General features: G+C 41.8%; 1 protein-coding gene across 5 annotated transcripts in view; it reads left to right on the plus strand.

Annotated features, from left to right (window-relative positions):
• dennd1b (DENN/MADD domain containing 1B) overlaps positions 1-22,102 on the plus strand; it is a 73,337-nt gene that overhangs the window by 3,795 nt on the left and 47,440 nt on the right. For 3 of the 5 annotated variants that reach the window (XM_048976110.1, XM_048976109.1, XM_048976112.1), the window contains exon 3: positions 18,332-18,384. In XM_048976110.1, the coding sequence (XP_048832067.1) occupies positions 18,332-18,384 (53 nt within the window). The remainder of the gene's footprint in view (positions 1-18,331; positions 18,385-22,102) is intronic. The other 2 variants (XM_048976111.1, XM_048976113.1) reach the window with 1 other exon arrangement.

The following is a 22,102-nucleotide window of genomic DNA, read 5'->3' on the forward strand; positions in this document are numbered from 1 at the left end:
CTTGAAAATATTTATACGGTGTTAATGGTGTATGCTTTGAGTGAGCCGAGTGTTTGGTGTAACTAAGAGTCAGGAATAAATGTTGAATACAGGTTTACCACACTATCTGAAAGTAGAGCGTTCTTATGAAACCTTTCGTAAGCCAAAATGGCATAAAGTGAAGAAGCAATTATTATTCATTTATATGGGAAAAAAAAATGGGTGTTCCTAGACCCAAAAAATAACATGGCACATGATGCCAAATAAAACAAATATATAGTAGAAACAGCAATGTTATGATAAATACACTGCTTCTGTGTACAGTGTAGTTTCACTTATCTGAATCAATACAGTCATGTGTTGCTTAACGCCTGGGATACGTTATGAGAAATGCATTATTGGGTGATTTTGTCATTGTGAGAACATCATAGACTTAGATAGCATAGCCTACTTAGGTTATATGGTGTACTCTAAATCAGGGGTGCCCAACTCCAGTCCTGGGGGGCCGGAACCCCGTGTAGCTTAGTTCTTTCCCTGTTCCACCATGAATGATTCAACTCAAGAGCTACGTGGTAGCACAAGGAGTTGAATCAGGTGTGTTAAATGAGGGGAAACCCAAAAATGTGCTGGGCTCTGGCTGACCGGGACTGGAGTTGGGCACCCCTGCCCTAAATGGTGATAAACGTAGACTATAGTAAATGTATAAACTAGAGCTGTCATGATGCTTGATTAAACACGATTACTGGATTATTAAAACGCAAATTTCCTTCTCGATCACTCGGCAGTATGGTGGAAGGAAGACGGCACATAGTGAATGAGAGTCATAGTGAAAAGCAGAAGGATCTTTTCTGGGGAGGCATTTCACATTAAAAGTGAATGAACATGCAGTATTGCAAAGCAGAACTTGCGTATCATCACAGAAGGACTGCAATGCAATTATTTCTTAAAAGAAGACATTCGGATTTGACAGACTCACTAAATAATGTCATTTTACTCAGATATGTGTCATTTAGTCTCACGGTGTAGCCTGGTCTTTATCATCACGTTGACTTAAATTATTAATTTGCTTTCGACGACTCTATATAGTAATAGCTGCTAAAACGAAAGTTACCCCCATCACTTAGCCACATCATCTTACATAGTATGATGCATAATAATGACAGTATTTATTATTATGATTATTAATTTATGTATTCATTGTTACTATTATTAAGTTAACATTGAGTTTTGTAGGGCTGAACAATACTGGGAAAAGTTCTCATTGAGATATTTGAAGTTGTTGCAGTATTTAGAAATTGAAAATGAACTACACTGCTAAAAACAATTAAGGGAACGTTTAAATCTCACATCTGGTCTTGAAGAACAAAATATTCAAGTAATATTCATTGTGTAATTCATTGAGAACAAAATGACATAAGCACAGTCAATAGAAACCAAAGTCATTAGCCCACTGAGGGCTAGATTCAAATTCACACGGAAAATCAAAGTAAAAAATTGAAATCACAGACTTTCATCACAACCACTCATAATGAGGCTCAGTAATGTATATGGCCCTCGCATGCCTGAATGCACTCCTGATAACATCTGGGCATGCTCCTGATGAGGTGGGTGATGGTGTCTTGGGGCATCTCCTCCCAGATCTGGATCAGGGCATCAGTGAGCTCCTGGACATTCTGTGGCACTGCTTGGCGGCTTTTGGAATGTAGCGGCCAGTCAGCATTCATGCCTTCGTCATCCAGGAACTGCTTGCACACTCTCACCACATGAGGCTGGGCATTGTCCTGCCCCGGGAGGTGTGGCAGTGGGTCTGAGGATCTCATCAAGGTACTTAATAGCAGTCAGGGTACTGTTGGCTAGTACAAGGTCTGTGTGACCCTCAAAGGGTATGCCTCCCCAGACCATCACTGACCCCCTGCCAAACTGATCATGCTGGATGATGTTGTGGGGAGCATAACATTCACGACAGTGTCTCCGGACTCTTTCATGTCTGTCACATGTGCTCAGTGTGAGTCTGCTCTAATCTATGAAGAGAACGGGACACCAAAGGTGAACCTGCCAATTGTGGCGTTCTCTGGGGAATACCAACCGAACTGCACGGTGCTGGGCTATGAGCACAGGTCTGAGACCTCACGCCGTCCTCATGGAGTCCATTTCTGATGGTTTGGTCAGATACATGCACACGAGCGGCTTTGTTGCTTTTATTTGCACCAAACCAGGTGGAATTAATTCACAATTGCTTATACTTCCTAACTGGACAGATTGATGTCTCAGATGTTTCAAAGTGTTATGGTGGGTAGATGGAAGAACTATACCTGTATTGTCTTAATTATCTGTAATTAAAGGTGAATTTGCACCTTGATCAACAGGTTATTCAGGGTGAGGTATCAAAGAACTTTATTTGGCCTTTTTAGTGTCGACTTTTTCCTCCGGTGACGGGGGAAGAAAAATTAAGCTCACTGAACTTGTAAAACTGTATGTTTCTTGCTACATGTCTTGTGAAATTGTACTTAGTTGTCTTGATTAAACTTGACGTTTACTTCAGTGTGGCTTGTTTAATTGGGGCCCATTACACTAAATCCTGGACTCTGGAGAACTGAATGCTTGTATGTTTGTGTAAACTATAACATCCAAGTCCAAACCTCAAGTAGTCCTTTTCCAGATTACTTGGGGTTTTCGGAATTGTGGTGATATAACATTTTTCCAGGGCTACTTCACATAATGGGTGCAGCAGTGACGCGGCAGTGTTGCGAAACTGTTTACCAGCATCACAGATATGTGTTAGCCTTCGAATTAGCCGCCCCAGTTTTGTGAATATGTAGCTGCTGTGGTAGTTTATCATTTAAATGACAATCCTAGCTTCTGATCTGTCATTTTGATATGGCATATAACGAGCAGCCTCTGACATTAAGAATAAAATGGCATTGGCCCTAGGGCCAGCAACATTTTTCTTTTTTAGCTTGGTTGAATAAAGTACGCAGATGTAGACATGCCATGAATATTGAAAGGCTGAGGCCTTTCCTTTTATATGGGAGTTTTGGGTTGGGTAATTGGTTACTTTTGCACTCTGAGACCTAATATTATTCATGCGAAAACATTTTATCTCAATGTGTTAATGATGCCACAACTGTATCTTGCATACTTTTTGAGTGAAAGTTCGACTTAAAGTGCTCAGTGTCTTCCAGCTGGAGCTGAAATGGTGCTGGAAGGGCTCTCCACAGCTGTGAACATAATGCTGATGTGTGTTGGACTTGCCTGTATGTGACATGATCAGCATATCAAGTTGTGCCTTTTATCCGCAGTTCTGAAGGCTGCTGGCCATGCATATGTAACTATCAATTCGAAAGGATATTGTGCAACCATTAAACTATCGTATCTGACTACTGCATCCTGATATTTATTTGATCTTGTAAATATAAATCAACTGCTGTGATGCTTCCTGGCTGTTTGATATTTACAGCACGGAAGATCAGTTGGTTGCCCTTTTCCTGAATGTGCTGGTGTTAGAAGTTAAAGGCAAAATATTTTTAGCTTTTTAAATTTGAAAATGGACGTATACTGTATGCTAAAAATTCTAATTAAGCATGAGTGTGTTTCACGTCTAGCATTTCATTTTTCAAAGTATGTTCTTTGCTAATGAATCCATTTGTATCATCTGATACTGCTGCAGGTGTTTAGTTTGTTTTGCTCAGCTTCTGATAAAATTAAGTGGGTGTCAGTTTTCATATATTCTATTTGAAACCGAATAATCACATTTTCTTCCAGGGTACTATATTTTGTGTTTTTTTTTCTTTTCTTCTTCATTGCCGAATATTCCATACCACCCTTCTGTAGCAGAAATTGCTGAAGGATTTCTTAGCAACGGGGTAACAATATTACAGGGTTAGCATGTCCTCTTTAACCAGTTCACTTGTCTCACGCCAGTGTAGTGAGATGCATAAGTGCATTTCACACTGTGTTTGCTGGCCCTACAGTAGTGATGTGCTTTGCCAAAACTCAATGATGCTCTAAGGTGATTTGCAGGATTTGGCTGAAGGCAGCAGCATTCCGCTTGCGAGGTGTATGAGGCCCCAAACCTCAACTTTACAAAAGGTTTTTTTTGCTATTTCAAAGTTAACAATAAAGTATATTTCTCAAGTTTCGGCTTTGCAGTCCCACGCTTCACATTCGGATGTGAATGACCTTCTGAAATGCTGCGCCCTTGTTTGTCTTGTGATGTCCTGTGAGCGATGGCAGTTTCTTTTTTGTTGCTGGCGTAAGGCTGACAGTGTGGTGGGGAACGCGGGGGCGGTGTGTGAGTAATTCTAAGTAGGGTAAGTGTAAAAGTATGCTACGGTAGCATCATTAATTTCTGCCCCTTTGGTGTAACTAGAGGCAAAGCTTCACTTGTTTCCCCAAACCTGGCCTTTTTGGTGCAGATGTTTAGCTTGCAAATGGTCATCATTTGTGTTTTACACACATGATGGCCTCTGGTTGCGGCCCTCACCCAACCATAAATGGGCAATGCCAGTAATCTGCATGCTCATATAATATGCAAATTAAGCCTTTCTGGTTGCAAATTGTGTTGGCTCTACAAAATACTCCCAAAAAAGTGGTCAAATCTGAAGATTGAAAGAATTGATTTGCTGTGCCCAGGACCACCGTGACTGGGATGTGGGGAAAGCCATGTTTTCGCCCTCAAACTTCGATGTGCATATTGGTTTAATAATAAGGGATGCACTATTATGCGGTTCTGTGCCAGAACAGTCGGGGGGGTACTGATATGGTACACAGAACTGAAAATGAATGAATGGTAATGTCAACGTCATGTTGGCATCAGATAACTTGCGCATATAGAATGAAATGACTTCTGATTGACAAAAGTAGCTTAAGTAGCACTAATTACATTGTCTGCATTTACTGCTGTATACTGTATTGTCGTGAATTTGATAAAGTTTGATTTGATTTGCGCTGCCCTTATCGCAGTGCCAGATTTAAATATGGAAATTTGGACGTCGCTGCAAGTGTAGTTTTTGCGTTTTATCTGTTCAGCTACAGCATAGGGAAACATACTATAGCGTCGGGTGGACCGAGGCATCGCGACGGCAACGAAGGACGAGGAAACTTGATTGCCAGGGCAGAACATGATCTTTATCGTAATCCTCAACGGGACTTAGCTGGCACTTGCTAGAACAGAATACGAAATCGGGGAAGATAGACGCTGGAAGGTGCACAAATGGTGGGTAATTTACACAATAACTGGAGACACGCAAGGATGGAACAGAGTTCACACAAGACCGGGTAAACGTACAAAGCCGCAAATGGGAAATGCAAGTATTAACTACAACGATGCAACAATATAACAAGGCCTATTTACAATAACACGCGGTGCATGCTGGGACATTCACCCCCTGCTGGCGCTATAATACGTTTAATGTAAAACCGACAAAGTCCAAAGACATTATGCACAGTGCAAACGGTAATCAAATTATTAAAACTAACCTTTATGGTCCATTGAAACTCATTCCCTTCTAAGCCTTCTGTTTACATATGCATTAGCAAGAACGCCTTTTATAAATTGATCCATGCATGCTTGATCCACGTCTGACACCTTATTCACATTTAGTGAAATTCGTGACAATAGCAGATATTTTTAATTCAAGGAAAGAGGTGACATGACTTAGCCTTTGAAATTGCAAATTAAATTATCAAAGGCAAATGCTTAATCTTTGGCTTAAACGGGGTCAATGGAATCAGCACTAGCCTTACGTTGCACTTTTGCTTTTTTATTTTTTCAGCGTAAAGTACAGCAAAGGTTCGGCAGGTAGAGATGCTCCGCTAAAGTTCCACAGAACACAAGCGTGTGAATTTTTGTTCCGAACAAACAGTTCCCAAGCACAGTGGAAGGGCTACTGTATGGAATGCCGCTGGGGTATAAGCCATGAGAGAGAATACACCTTCACACAGCATTTTACCCTGTAGTCACAGTACACCGTGCTTAAAGCTACGCGTTCAAAAAACCGTTTAAAGATGTCTTTAAACAGAAAAGCGTTTGAAGACGTGTTCTTTTGCCTATGCAACCTTGATAAATGAGACCCCTGGTGTAAATTGAAGTTCACTAATAACAGTGCCTTAAAAGAAATCGTTTCTCTAAGTTGCAGTTTACCCCTGTTAGCTGAGAGGAGATGACCCTGGTTACAAATAAAACATAATGACGGAAGAAAACGTCAATAGGAAGTGTTCCCCTTTATTCTGACTATATCAGTCGCTGGAATTGGTGACATGTGTGTACTATTCTGGGACTGATCTGAAATGCCGTTTGTTTGGTTGTGGAGGGGGTAGTTACAGTTTTCATAGACTGTCATTTCAGACAATGACAGCCTTCCTTGGTGGGGAAGTATATAGCATGAGATTCCACGATGTGATCAGAAGGACTTGCTAGGAGGAATGTTCCTCTGGCATGGAGGACACGTGCATCTATGGAGTGGGTCGGTTTTCCTGCATTGTCAGGTGCATAAATACCCGGAAAAAGAGTAACATTGTAGAACTGCTCACATGAAGTTAGGTAATGTGTATTTTCAAAAGCATGAATAAATAAACTCATTGTATTACTTACTTTCACTGGAGGTGTTTGTGCTTCTGCAGTGGTTGGGTAATTTAGTAATTTAGATTGAGCTGTGTCCTTGTGACCGTTGAGCTCAGGAGTTTCTGAATGCAGGAACATAATTGGCACTCCTTTTGCCACATGGGGTTTAAGCACCTTCTCCAGACCTGTCAGATGCCTGCTGGTTGGTGGTCACTAGCAGCTCGAGATGCGTCAGGCTTCCAGTTGGCTCTGCTCCCACGCGAGGGTACTGTGCCACTTGTAATGCGTAAAGAAAGCGATCAGCTTGGCAGAGACAACGTCGTGCAGCCTACCTCTGTTACGCTTGGCTGGTGTCTGAGTCCGGACAGGTAACTCAGTGGCTGGCTGGCTTTGGAGAAGGAATCGCTGTTTTGTGCCTTCTCTGGGCTGTGTTTTCACTGCTCTCGCCAAAGGTTCTGTCAGCGTCACGAAATGTATTTTGTCTTGTAGCATGTGAGGGCAGTGTTATAGAAAGAAGACCATATTTCTGTTACAAACATTAGAAGCACAAATAGAATTTGAGGAATATCTGGTGCTGTGCTATGTTGCTGTTGATTGGTCATCTGTGCCACTTGAAGCCGAAACCCTTCACTAGATTGGCTGGCTGTTATTTTTGTTTTAGTATAGTGTATGTATCTCATACAGCTTCTGTCTCTTTATCAAACACGTTGAGGGAAGTCCATATTTCCTCATTTCAGAGGAAGTTCTCTGTGTAATTTTATCTGCATAAATGTTTTTTTCTAAGCTAGCTGTTTGTGCAAACCACAGCAGTATCATTTCTATTTTACCTTTTTTGGGATGAGGTGACTTTATTTTGTAAGGATCTGAGTATGTCTAACACTAATTTGTTTAACAGTGGTAGGGCATAGTGAACATGATGTTATTTTGTATCGGATTGTTATTATATTAATTTTTTTCTTGTATGTGTCAGTCAGACTGTCAGTTCTCTGGCAGTGGGCTGCTCTCTTCTGTTTATAAAGAACCCTGTGCCAAGAGAGGTCTGTGGCATTCTGTGCCCATGTCCGTCACGCTAACGAGCCCTGGAACAATGGAGGGGGTTTTGGGGGGGGGGAGGTACTAGCCAGACTGGTTTCTGGCCAGTAGCCGTCTCGGGGCCCAGTGCCAAATGGCCGCCACATGAATGAGGCGACCTGGAAGCTCTCCAGGTCCCCTTGAAGCTCATGAATAGTGATGGGGTCGAACAGGGGGGTGGGGGGGTCCTAGCCTCAGGTGCTTTCTCCCCTTCCCTTGGAAATTGACTGCACAGGGCCAGCAGGCCAAGGGAAACGCCAGCTAATAGGCACATGCGACAGAGGCTGGCATGGTTTGAGGAATGGCGAACTTGAGGGAGGTCACCATTCCGGTCTGAAGCAGCGTACCAGAGAGGCATGTCCACTGGCGTCTTTCTGAAGGCACATGTTGTAAACTTCATGAATGTTCATGAAACTTTCCTGATAGTGTCAGAGACAGAAAAGGAACAGCATCACACACGAATCGGGCAAGAGAAGTCCAGCTTATTGGGGTTTCCTACCCAGGATTACTGGGCTGGAAGGGGTTAATCGAATACAGTTTCTGACATGAAGAATGAAGGAGCTTTGTCAGTGGACAGACGACGAGAACAGATTTGAGCAGGCTCGTCAGCGATAGAATAAGCCGAATGGGTCTGATTTCCTTGAGACTGGTATCTTGGTTGGGGTTCAGGTTCCTTCGGGTGAAATAATAATAAAAAAAAAAAAACAACAGGTCAGGAGGGAGTAAGGAAAATAGTTACTGGTATAAACCCCCTGATACCTGACTCTGCCCTGAAGCTGACAGAAGCCACGCCCTTCCCACACAAACACATTTTTTTCATTTTTTTTTCTGCGTCATCTGTTGGATAGTGACAGATACACCAGTGCTTCCAATAAATAGGACAAAGCGTGAATGCCTTTACTGTAATGGATGGTTATTCTTGACTTCCATAGTTGATTTCCAGCTAGTTAGCTAGCCAGTCAGCCAGCAAGTGTCAGCTTGGGTCAACTTCCCACTTACCTTCTTGGTTCCTGGTTGAGAGAGCGTGCTGCTGCTCCTACCTTCAGGGTTTTCAGTGGGCTGCCAGCGACCAATCGAGGCGTGAACAGAGGGCTTGGAACCATTCTAGTTCGCATGTCTTTTCTAGTTGGGACCCCACCCCCCCATACCAGAGCATCGTGCATTAGGTTGCATGCCTGCCCTCAAAATTATGAATGGTGGGTGAGGTTGTTGGCTCCTGCTGTCCAGCAGCCTTCTGGGTACATATGCTATTTGCCTTCCAGTGTCGACTGTGAGGTTGTGCAAAGAGTTATTTTGCATATAATTTAAACCCTGGAACACACAACTACATCTCATTAAAGGTTTTCTATGCCTAATTTAATGCTTTATGGAGTATATTTTATGTACATTGTGGAAGTAACAGTAGTTACATTCATCTGTATCAGCAGATGCTTGAGGTATTTGCTTGTTTTAATGTTAGGACCCAGGTTTAAGCTACTTTGCAGATTTTCATGGATGTTTTTTTTTTCCTTTTTATATCTGATTAGTTGTTAATCTATTATCTCTGGATAAAGTCCTAAGAGTCTGTTAAGACTTAAGTCTAATAGTGAATTTCCCATACTGTTCTATGAAGCTGACCAGAATGTCTGGCTGTTTGGGAATCTTGGAGTTTCAGGGAAGCAGACATGCAAGCAGAATGCATATCTTCTGTTTCAGGTGTACTCAAGACTTGTGATGTAACCGAAGATGCTTCAACATATGTCATCAATTATATAAATTATTAAAAAAAAAGTTGTCCATTCTGTCCTCGCTGTATTCAGTAAAACTCCAGATCTTCCTTACTGCACATTAGAAGTTGAATCAGTATCTGCTGCACTGTGTATTTTACAGATTTTTTTTTGTATCCAGAGATTCAGTCGGCCTGCTTTCCGAAACAAACAACAAAACAACCCCACTACGAAATCCAATAGGAGATTAATGAAAATGTTAATGATATTTATCCAGATTCTAAGGAATTATTTTCTGCACAATTTTTCATGCTTTTTGTGCACCTTTCCTGTTTGTATGCAGGCTGCAGGCCCCCTTTTCTTTGCAGCACATCAGTCCCAGTAGACGTTTGACTCTGGACATCATGCCGCTAGTCCCACAGCCTCTCCCAAAGCCTACTGTTTGCTCATCGTGTGCTGTTTTATTTATTTATTATTTCGTATTGCATTGACAGAAGGGAAGCCCTATACAGAGGTTCTTCCAGTTTCAGCATAGCTATTGTTATTTTACTACGACCAAAAAAATTTCCGATGACAGAATTGCTAGTAATGTTTTTGGTTGTAGTAACACAATTCATAGATAACGTTAGGGTGTCCAGCCTGAAATATTAATGTTTTCCTTTGCAGTTGTGCTCCTTTACCGTACATGCCACTTCTGTAAGAGCAGCTTTGCCGATGGTTGACATGCATCCGTGCAGAGTCTGCATTAGACAGCAGCTCCAGGCTCCATAAATATCTGGCCTCTTCTTTAAGTTTTAGCAACAACCTGCTTCTGGCCTCCTGGGGTGTAGTAGATCTTTTCCAGGTCGCGTGGTACTTGCCTCGCCAATGCCACCCCTTCAGAAAGGGATTTTGGTGGCAATTTTCATGTCTTTGTACAGATAATTGACTTTTACTCCTGTGTGCCGGTGTTGTGTGAAGCAGATGGTAGGAACATATGGCTTTTTAGCTTGTGGGTACCTGAAGTAACGCTTTTTCCTGTCTCGTGTTTCTCCAGTTGCAAACTGTTTCTGACCTTCAAATTCGAAATCATAGCATCCGTTTCTATATTAAATTCGCTACCTTACCCTGTTCGACTGCATAAGCTAATAGAAGATGTTAATGACATGGATATGAGACATACAATTGGAATCCTAAATATTGAATCTTATTTTTATATATTTATTAAGGAGTGAAAAGGAGTCCTGTGCCCAGTACTCCATGGTGTAAGCTTTAGGTTCACAGTGACATTGTCATGAATAAGTGCTATTGAGGATTAATGGATGAATGAAATGTTAGTGTTTATAGCACAAATTCATGCAGTATTGTAGATGTAATATAAAATGTTATACCTAAATGCCTGGGGTTGTTTCTCTTAAAGTGCGAGGGTGAGGTCATTGTTTTAATGATGCTTTGCTCGATCGTTAATTAGGTTATGGCTGTTATTTTTGTATAGAATGTATAGATGACATCGATGTGATTGTCAGCATCGTATATCAGCGTTATGGAAATTCTGATTGTGATTTTCTGTGTCCATTGTCTGGTACATGATTCTAAAAATAGTGCTGCAAAGTTACTCCCCTGTGGATCGGACTAAAAGGCAAGCATTTGTCATAAAAAAAAAAAAAAAATGATGCACAGTTTGTGTGTGTCTGTATCCTTGATTCAAATTAATTTATGGGGTTTTTCCAGAAATGATCTTGTCGAGGACTCTTTGAAGGCAGTTTCTTGTGTAGTTGACAGGAATCGTGCTGCACTATGCTAAATCTTGCAAGAATCTGTAACTTACGGTGCAATTAGTGAAGGGAAAAATTTGCTTTGCGTTGTACCAGGTTCTATTGTCATGAAATACTGTCAGAGTTAATAGTTAATGTAGGAAACTGACATAAAATACTGGTTTATGAAGTGATGTAAATTGCATTTAATGTTATTAATGATTTGTATAATAATAACCCACTAAAACTAATTTTAAAAGCTTTGAAAGACCACATTTCACGTTCAAGTTTTGTCTTTTAAAATACATTTATTGAATTAGTTTTTTAATTTTATTGTACGGGTTTCGAGAGCCGTGGAATAAAAAAATGAGAGCAATAATTAAATGCGTGTTTTCGGGTGGCTGCAAACAAATGATCACATGGTTCCCTTCGGTTTACTTTTAAGAGTCACACAAATAGACGATGATTGGAATGATACACTTTAAATGGTATATCAGTGGAAAGAACTATATTCTTTATCACCCCCTTCTTACTAAATTAGCATGAAATGTAATGCCATTTGTGGCTTGCAGCCGGGAGGGAAAAAACATTTTCAAACGATTCTTAGATTTTTTTTTTTTTTGCTTCTTTTTTCTTTCAACAGATCTTGAAAGATGCCCGTTAATCTGCTTACCCCTTTAATTGTGAGTTTTTCAGGGGTGGAGCTCCTTGCAGCTAGAATAAACTTACTGATCCAGAAGTAAAGTGATGACTGCAGTTATTCCATGCTTTTGGCTTCGTAAATCCCCCCCCCCACCCGTTCTTCAGTTGGGGGGGCTGGGCATCTTGCTCAACAATAGAAATTTCTGCCATATGTTCGGTTGACATCTTCATCAGGTTCACAGCGGGTTACCTTAGTTAACTTTCACTTGGCTGCTTGATAGGATTTTCCCCCATTTCTTGACCAGCTAGCTCAAAGTCTAGACACCTTAAAAACAGGCCCCGTTACCAAAGTCGGACAATACCGTCATTGTGAACATTAAGTACAAGCAGCTTCCTCTCAGAGGCAGCTTTTTGCACGAACCGCTGGTGCTAGGATAATGGCTTTGTGCTGGGAAAGAGGGGCTAATCCAGACCACTACATACTGTGAAATAAATCTTCCATAGATAAGAAGAGAAATCATTGCCAAGGAGGTTAGAGTTCAGCAGTTTAACCTCTGACCAATGCAGGGAGAAACGAAGGGGGGAGGCAAAGGAAAGGATGGAGAAGAAAAGAGAAACACAAGGAGTGGCAAGTCTGACAAGGTCCTTCATCCTGGGGATCTTAAGGAGTGGTGTGAATGGTCCCAGGAGTTCCAGTGGCACGTGAGAGGTGTGCGATCGGGGGAATCGACCTTCTCATGCAGCTCCAGCTTACCTGGAGGGTGCAGGACGTCTCCCTAAGCACTGCACACACTGTTATCAGGTTATTTAACCCATTGTCCTGATCTTCCACTTACATTATTTTTTAACATACCTGAGCAAACGGCCAAGTGTACTAATAACGGTGAATACAAATGATTTTGGGACCGGTCCACCACAGACTCTTTCTAGTTTTATTCTGGCTTTAGTGTTTGTTACTGATACACTGTTTAGTAATTATTGTACCTTTTGATTGGCTCACTTGATTTTTCCCAGCTGGGTGATTTTGCAGTTGAACTTATTTCATGGTCAGAGGTTTTGATCTGGTTTTTGAGGGTATTGTTTGGCCTCCCCCTCCCCTTCTGATTTAGACATCATGCTTTTATAGATAAAAACTGTGTGTGTTGTGCCCGCATATAACAGAGATCATGGCTGAAGTTCCCAGCCATATTGCTTTTTTGTAGCTTGTATCTTTTTATGAAGTGCTGTTGGTTTGTCACAGAAACATCAGACACCATTAGATATTTTTGAAATGTTCCTATTTTTGTTGATGATCTGAAATGAGACGAGGTAACGAGTCCCAGACATCATCAGAAGGTGCTGTTAGGTGTATGTGACCTTAATGACAGACCTTCTCTCTTGATGGGGAAGGTTGTCCTTCCACTCCGTAGTCATGGGCTGATGATACCACATGACGTTTCCGTATAGTGGTTGCGTCGGTTTGATTGGTGTTTTATCTGTTTCTCACATTTTTTTTTCCCTTCCTCTTCGCGTCTGCTGATACTTCGTAAAGAAAGTCGTAAGAGTTACCCTGATATGGCTACCTCCTGCTTACCTGTTGACCCTAACCCTACCCCTCATGCGTCAAAGCTCAGGCGTTGACACTTCAAAAACAAGCGTCTGTGGATCATCACAACATTGAATTGCAACAGGCCCCATGTCGCCACTCGCTGTGGCGGTGTCTGGCCAGGCGGCGGTGTCTTTGTCAAAAGGTTTCTGCTCTGTTCATACCCCAGGGATGTGGATAGGGTTTGGGGGGCTGATGGCCCCTCACCACTCAGGCCCCTGTAGCTGTGATCACTCACAGCTTCATATGGGTGCGAAGAAAAGAAATTACTTACTCCTGCGAGGTGATTTCAATTCAATTCTCACCCATTTGCCCTGTTTGCTTTACTTACAAATTACTATGTCTCACAGAATATTTTATTTTTTTTGTGTGTGTGTATGTGTGTGAGTCTGCCTCCCCATAAGTAGATGTGTATAAAACACATCTCCTTAAGCCTTTTAGGTATTTTAAACTATAATTCTATGTGGTTCTTGTATTCACTCTTTTTGCCTTTGTCTTTGCAGTGTTTTAGATGAATTGCATTCTCTATGTGAGAAGGAGCATCAGTTTATTAAACCTGGTAAATGGTGAGGTCTATAGGCAGTCTAGTTTTCAGTAATAATCAAACCGTTTAATCAAAAATGAACCATCAAAACGTGTATTGCTATGGAACCCAATCAAACATATCTGTTGTAATAGGATGCTGGCTTTTTCGGCCACTATCTGATCTTAAATTTGTTGCCATTGAAGTAAAACTTGGGGAAATATTGTTGGAGAGTACAGAATTTAGCAAACTGGGCTGTTTCCGTTAGCTTTAAACATGAAATTTGATGGTGATAGAGTGCATGTTGTTTTGGAGCACAGTGAGATAATAAGGAACATTTGGGGTGTGCATGAATATTTACTGTGTTGTTTTTCTGGAGAGATCAAATGCTCAAATGGGTGTGTGATTTTTCACGTCATCTTCTATTAATTTCTTTTTTTTTTTTTTTTTGAAATGGTCAACATACTGAATTTTATTCATTAATGCATATATGAACCACCAGGCTTTGTCTTCCCTAAACCCCTGGTCAAGTGTCATGAGAATTAGTAAAACAATTAAATGAAATGTCGACTTTTGTGTGTGTACGCGTGCCTATGTGTGTATTATATTGTGAGGATAAAAATAAGGTTTTTTTTTTTTTTTTTTATCACATTGTGGGTACATTTTCTGGTCCCCACAAGGGAAAACTCAGTTTTATAAAAATCACTGAATGCAAAAAAAACACACAGCCCAAAGTCTTGTACAGACAGTCCCTGGGTTAAGAATGCTTTAGTGATAGTTAAAGAAGGCTTTAGTGATTCCTTGACTTGAGGTACAATACAGTACCGTATGCATTACTGTTTGTATTGTTACTGTGGATGGTATTAGTTTTCCAACTTGCCTGCAAATTCAGCTCAAAGACAGACTTATGGAAAGGATCTAACCTGTGGATTGTCTGTATTTGGTTACTTATGATTAAGGTTAGTGCTGCGTAGGAGTTAAGATTGTCATTGTTGGGATTAGAATTTTGCTCATAGAAATGAATGGAGAGTCCCCACAAAGATATGAAAACAAAGTGATTGTGTGCGTGTATGTGTGCATGCGTGTGCACACTTGTCTGCTTGAGGGCTATTGCCACACATCTCCGGGCTTTATAGGACCTGCTGGGAGCAGGATGGAGCTTGGTAGGTAGATCTTGAGTGGGGGTCTGTCCAAGCAAGTGTCGCGAGGTGGGGGATTAGCCATACCCGGTCTGTCATGGTGGCGTCCGCCTCGTGGCTGAACAGCAGGCCTGGATTTACCTTCGTAACCTTCAGCTTCCAGCCATAACCTATTAATCCCTTTTGTGTCTGCAAACCGCTTTCATGGATTTGCACAGTAACCATAGAAGTCCGTCAATTTACAATATACATTGTTTTTTTATATGTATAAAACTTGGTGGAATATGTAATATTTATCTGGAATTTTATAGTTATTCATAAAATTTTAGAAAAAGTAAACATAATTAGCTTCAGAATAACTTGCAGAAAAGCCTCTGGGAATTTCATGCTGGCCTGGCAGTTCTTTGGTTCTTTTTCTTGGGAACTGGAGTGAACCCTCGGTGAGCTAATGGCCAGTTACAGCAGCCTCCGAGGGGAGTGTGACACCTTCGAAGAACAGAGGAACATGTGCGTAGCCTGGCAGATGCGTGCTGTGTAAATATGCTGGCCTGGCAGTACAAGACGACTGTTCTGTACAAGGCGCCGTATGGTACAGGAGTTGATTTCCTGTGTTCTGTAGCTTATTAGAACACAGCAAGGGAGTTTTAGTGCCCAGACATTCTGACTGCACAGTTCTTGCAACTACTGCAGTTAGACTCAACAGGCACACGGGCCGCCAGGCACGTGAAAAAAGCGCCGCGTCTTTGTGTCCGGCGCTGGCCGCAGTAGGCGTGGGGCGTCGGGTATCTAGAGAGTGGGATGGGTGGGTGATTTTTTTTTCCAAAACCCTGGCCCCAGCTCGCGGCACCAAAACACTTCTATTCGAGCCGATGTAATACGGGTCACAGTCCGGGGTTCACCTAAATTTGTGCTCCCCGCGTGAGCCGTCACAAAGGAGACGTCCCGCGGGGGCTGTTGTTCTTTGAGTGCCCCTCCTCCGTATGAATACGCATGTGTCCTGTGGTATGTCTGAATGGACAAGCCTTAATTCCCAGCCTTCAAAAGGGGCTGGCTATGGACCGGAGTGCTGTAGGTGTCTGCTGTGATTCCCATCCCCTCACCCATAAAATCAGCATAAAATTGACCTAACTCTGGAGGATCACATGGAGTGGGGGGGGCGGGATATCCAGGAAGTAATCCCCAAGAGAACTTAGTCTTCGTAATTCTTTTAAGATGGAAGTGTGTGAAATTGTGGAATCACATTATGTAATGCCCCCTCCCACATGCAACAAAAATTGCACTTCATTTCTGTTTTGGCAAAAACAAGTGATTTAAGTATTTTTATTTTTATTTTTTTTCTTGGGGGGTAAACTGCAAAAATACGATATGCAAATTACTTAAGGCTGACCTGCTACCTAACTGTACTTCTCCATCCACTCTCTGTTCTGGCCTTGACACCTTATAGCGCCCGAAAACAAAGCTCATTTTCCTGTCTGCTTATGTTTCCCTTTTTAATTTTGCTTGCTTGCTTGCAGAGCTGAGCATGAGGGACCTTGTTCTGGCTCTGATTACAATACATCAATGAACTAAATATTTGCAGCATATTGCAGTGTAAAATTGTGCAGAAATTTTAAGCACCTTTTAAACTCTCTGATTTTGGGGTTGCTGGTCAGATTGCTGTTACCGTCACCTTAGAGGAAAATGGGTAAAAATGTGGAGCATAAAGAAATAGCTGTGGGAGAGCGTGGCGATATCGGCCTGCTGTTAAAGCCGGAAGACACAGCCCATCTGGATGGAGCGTAGTGGAATGACCCATGCTGACTTGAAATGTAGGATAGTCCATGCCTAAATCTTAACCTTTATCACAACTGAGCTTTGCCTTGTGTTCCTTAAAAATCAACATCCTTTTGCTTCTTGTAGTTGACAACAGTGGTGATATCAGTTTTCTTTTTGAGTCTGACACGATCCCTTCTTGCAAGGGTTGTTCAGTGTTTTCCTAATGTGTGGGCTGAGGATTTGCTGCAGTGCTGCAGGCCAAAAGTCAGCTAATGTGGCCATGTACACACAGCTGGATTGCTGCGACCTTCACCGGTCCTGATTAAACTCTCTGATGTTTGAGGAGAATTTATTTTTTTATTCTTGGAATTTGTCTGGATGTTGCATGAATTAGAGTAGTGCAAAGACACGTGAATTTGAATTGGCCGTCTCTGAAATGTTTGGGGAAGTTTTTAAACTTGTCACTTTCATATTGTTGTGCAGAGGTGAAGAAACGACAATGAATGAATGCTTTTGGCTCCATAAATGATGAATCATACTGGCAGGCAGATACAGGTATAATTTATTATTATGCATAGATGTGGACAAGGGCAACACAGTGGAGCAGTGGGTGGCACTGTAACCATATACCTGCAGGATTAAGGGTTTCTTAGGTTTCAGGTGGCAGCTTCAGTGATCTACTGTCCATTGGTTGCACAATTTGGAATAGAGCAGGTACGCAGATATCTGGATACCGTTTGTCTGCTTTCTGATCCATACTGAGGATTCGGACAAACTGCTCACTTGGCATGTTATATTTCATCTACTACATAGGAAACGAGTATCTGAATCTAGACGCCCCCTAAGTTTGTGTGAGGGACTGCCATTCTAACTTGAGTTTTTGTGCCCACTCAGAGGCCCGCTCTGATTGGGACAGGCTGCAGGCCACAATGTCATCTTGCAATGGGGAACATGGATGGCAGGACATTTTTCCTTTCTTGGGTGCAGTTAAATGCCTGACTGAGCATGAACTTTACTGCAGCAGCTAGCGGTGATTGTCGCTAGCATTTAGCATTAGCGTGGCCCCCCCCCCCGTCCCCCACTTCACACCTGATAGGCGACTGCAGTGGGCCGTGGGGGAGTGGCTTGTGTTCATAAGGACTCCTCTCTGTACACACCTGGGGGGCGGGGGGGTCATGAGTTGCTGTAAGGCATTTTACTACAATAATTCCCAAAACTGTAATAGAAAGCTCGGTTAAAACAAATGTTCCTGGGTAAATTCCAGGGAGAATTTCTGTGTACAGTGCATCAGACAGTTGCAGTTCTGTGAAACTTTCATTTAAGCTTTGACCTTTCGGGCGTTCTGTTATTTATTTTCTCTAACCTCTCTAACGAAAGATCCTGCTGCAAAAAAAACCCTTATTTTAGAAAGTACACGTGCCTTGCCTGAGTGTCTGGGTATCTTACCTATATGTGTAATTAAATTCAACCTGTATAATGAGGCACATTTTGAGAGCAGCCCATTTCCTTTTCTGTTTGTGCTGTGGTTTATTGACTCGTCAGCATCCGTCCCTGCCCCCACCCTCAGCATTAATATTCATGTCTTCATTGTGCTGCGTTGTTCTGCTGATTAATGCTGTCTGTCAATTATTTACAGATCCAGCGGTGTTGTGGAAGTTCCCCCAGGACTTCGAAGACCAGGTTGGCAACGTAAAATGAACTTTCTTTTTATGTTAAAATAAACTCCCCCTCCTCCCCCACCTCTGAGCCAGCCATGCTAAGGCAGACATTAATGAAAAGCATCAAGCGGGTCTTCAGTAACTGACGTACAGATAATTATGGCTCAGCCGTGGCAGGAACGTGCGTCCCCTTGCAGTTACGGCGCTCCCTTTGCAGTGTGGTGCGTGTGTTTTTAAGTGTGGGTACCCACTCTTTCCACTCTCCATGGTCCCCATGGTCGGACATGGGACGGTGTCTGCGTTGCATTGACTGGTCTACCGGTTTCTCTCTAAATATAGACGTCTATTCATGCCTGGTTTTGCAAGTTGATGGTTGTTAATAAAATAAAATTCTTCGTATGAGTCATGTTGTCTGCTTTGGGGGTGGTGGTGGTGAAGCGTGGGATGCATTTGTGCACCATGTTCACTTTTGACTCACTTTGGATGCAAACAAAAGCACCTTCCTATCTGTTATTGTGAGGGTTAATTTGCATGCAATGATTAAATATTGATCAGAGAGACACATTATGATTACAAAACCATTGGAATCCCAGTTCTACTCAATTTCCCAGTGCTTTTATCTTACAGTGTAGTTATTATTACATTAGCTGCGTGAAGTATTTTAGTGCTAAATGTCACCGTAGTTTATTGCATCCTGTTTGTTTTTAAGCACTCGAAAGATCTGCATATAGAATAACTTTTTATAGGAATAAAGTACAGAATGAGAAGGCTTAGCTGATCAATATTAAAGGTTTATTTTTTTTAATGCCCTTTCCTTCACATATATTATAACTAATAGTTTGTTTTCTTGGTGGCTTGTTAAGTAGCCCTGTTTATTTATATTTATTTCTGTGGTTTTGCATTTATGTCCCATCTAGATAGTCCCCTTGGTGAAAAGCCCCCATGGCCGCATGCTGTGGCTGGCCAAAAGCGGGCAGCCGGCGTACTTTAGACGAGATCGTTTTGGGACGAGGTGGCCATTTGCATGGCTTTGTACGGACGGATCGGCCTTTTGCGTGTGAACATAAAGGCTCCCTCCGCTCGGCTCATTATCGGGATTATGCCGCTTCTCGCTTTTCCCTTTTCTCCTTTTCTTGTGGCTCTGCCTCCTCTGTAGCTGCAGAGCTCTTTTCTCCCTAAGTTAGCCAGCATATGGCAGCAGCAGACCTGGGCTCTGCAGCCCTCTTTTGTTTGTCTTGTTATTGTTGCTGAATGTAATGACAGTTGTAGGCCGTAGATCGGGGTGGAGGGGTTAGTTTACCCTGGGGAATGGAGAGAGGGAGACAGAAGTGTGGATTATGGAAATATGAATTGATTTTTTTTTTTTTTTTTACACACATAAGCAGCACTCCCTACTCCGTTGAGATGGGGCTCAAAGGAGAACAGACTGGGGACTGTAATGTTGGGGTGACGGGATGTGAAATAAGGAGGAGCGGCGAAGGGCTGGCCGCTCCCAGCTGCCGTGCGGGAGAAGCGCAGGCAGACGTTTCAATTGTGACAGGGCAACTTGCAAATGAAGCAGACAGATGGAAATCCATCCCTTCCCTCTAAGATCCCTTCATAAACATCAGAAAATCCCTGAATAACGTTGTGCTTGCCGACGGACAGTAGGGTCAAATCCCCACTGTGTGTGTTTTATTTTTATATTTTCATATATATATATATATATATATATATATATATATATATATATATATATATATATATATATATATATCTCACACACACACACACACACACACACACACACACACACACACATATTCTGTCTGGGATAGCCGTACCTTCAAATATCCTATCTTTTCAAAATTTGACATTAATAAAATGGTCAGTGTGTGTGGTCTGTTGTAGATAAATTCATTTTCTTTCTTTTTTATTGCTATCTCGATCGTTCATACCTCCTACAAATGCTTCTCCTGGACTGTGGTGGATATATTTAAAATTTTTATTGAACAGAAATACAAAGATATTTTTGTTTTGTTTGGTGTGAAAGTGCTACTGGCCCCCGTCCTTCCTGCTCTGTGTTCAAGCCGCTCTCTACAGTATTTCTTAACCCTCCATGGGATCTTCACTCTTTCTCATGTTGAAAGACTGAACCTTGGCCAGTGCAGATTATGTTTTATAAGATTTTTGCACGTTATGTGGATTAGGGTGAACTACACAGTTCTTCATGCATCTGTGGTGAAAAGTGCATGTGCGTGTGTGCACGTACACGTATGAGTGTGCATGTGCGTGTGTGCACGTACACGTATGAGTGTGCATGTGCGTGTGTGCACGTACACGTATGAGTGTGCATGTATTTTCCACCTCTGTGAAGGCCACACCACACTATAAGGTTTCACAGTACTATAACACATATTTTATCATCATGGATTACCCTTAAAGCAAAATTGGTTTTGGCCTGTGTACTAGGAAGTTCCTTTTTTGCATTTGCACCAAACAGGAAGTTCATTGTCATTGTATTTCCCATATCGCATAATTTGTTTACATTACCCATACTGATCAGTTGTGGTTATATAATGTTGGAGAAAGTGGTCAATACTGTGATGTATGGGGCACTGCTTCATAGTCCGGTCCCATGTTGAACTGAGCTTGATTGGTTCCTCTCCATGGTGCAGCAGGTTACAGTTGGGATGAAAAGGAGAATGATTTGGACACAATAGGACTGCCGATGTTGATCCTTTTCATTGTGGCAGTGTGGGCTGGCCCACGTAAAATAAACGTTGTGATGTTAAAGTAGGAGATGTGTTGTGTCAGTGCACACTGACAGCCATATTTGGATTTTTGTGTAATAACATGTTTTGTATAAGCATTTGGGTCACTTTGGAGTGTGACCCCGCTGTGTAGCTCATGTAGGCATACCGACCTTTATGCTTGGTGGAGATGCCTTGTTCATGGAAGGTGATCACGGGTGATCAGTGGTAGTATGTGTGCAGGGAATGTTTGGGCGTAGAAAGCATGTGAAAGGTTTTTATTTGGTTCGTCTTGAAGACGAAATTGTTTTTGGGAAAAACAAAATTTCTCACAATTGGTTCCATTTGGGAATCCTTGTTTATTTCTTTGCAACATTCTGGTTATATTTAGTGACGTGATGTTAGTCACACTCCAGAGAATGCATGACACTATTGTGTGGTATGGAGGAAAGAAGCAATTGAGTAGGAAAGTCATGTGTAATCGTGGCACCAGTGTGGAGCTCAATATTGTGATAAGGCCCCCCAACACAAGGCTATGCACTTGCTGCAAATGAACCCCACCTAATGCCAAATGGATAAAACCCCAGTAGCCATGTCGCCATTCTGTTTTTTGGTGTTTAATTACTTTTGGCTGTTGAAATTGAAGTTGAAATTGTATCTTGTATCTCTGAAATTGTATCTCGGCCTATAGAAACACCAGTCGTATTCCATTCACCATATTCCACTGAGATCTGTAAAACGTTTTCCTCTTTGAAGGGTATCTGTGGCCTGTAGGTACGGAGGTAGTGTTTAGTTAGAACTTTTGTTAATAAAAAAAATGTATAAATACAAAAAGGTGCGTATTCAAGGAAAAAACACTATGTAAGTAGGTGTTGTGAATATTCTAATAACATTTATTCTAACATTGTTAGGATAAAGTAGTAAGTCTATTTAAGTAAGGAGTAAGTGGAAGAGCTGCTTTTCCCAGTATGGTTATATAACAAGGTCAAACTTCCTGCTTACCAGTGTGTCGTTCCT

The sequence above is a fragment of the Brienomyrus brachyistius genome, chromosome 15 (assembly GCF_023856365.1).
Source record: "Brienomyrus brachyistius isolate T26 chromosome 15, BBRACH_0.4, whole genome shotgun sequence".
Classification (NCBI taxonomy): domain Eukaryota; kingdom Metazoa; phylum Chordata; class Actinopteri; order Osteoglossiformes; family Mormyridae; genus Brienomyrus; species Brienomyrus brachyistius.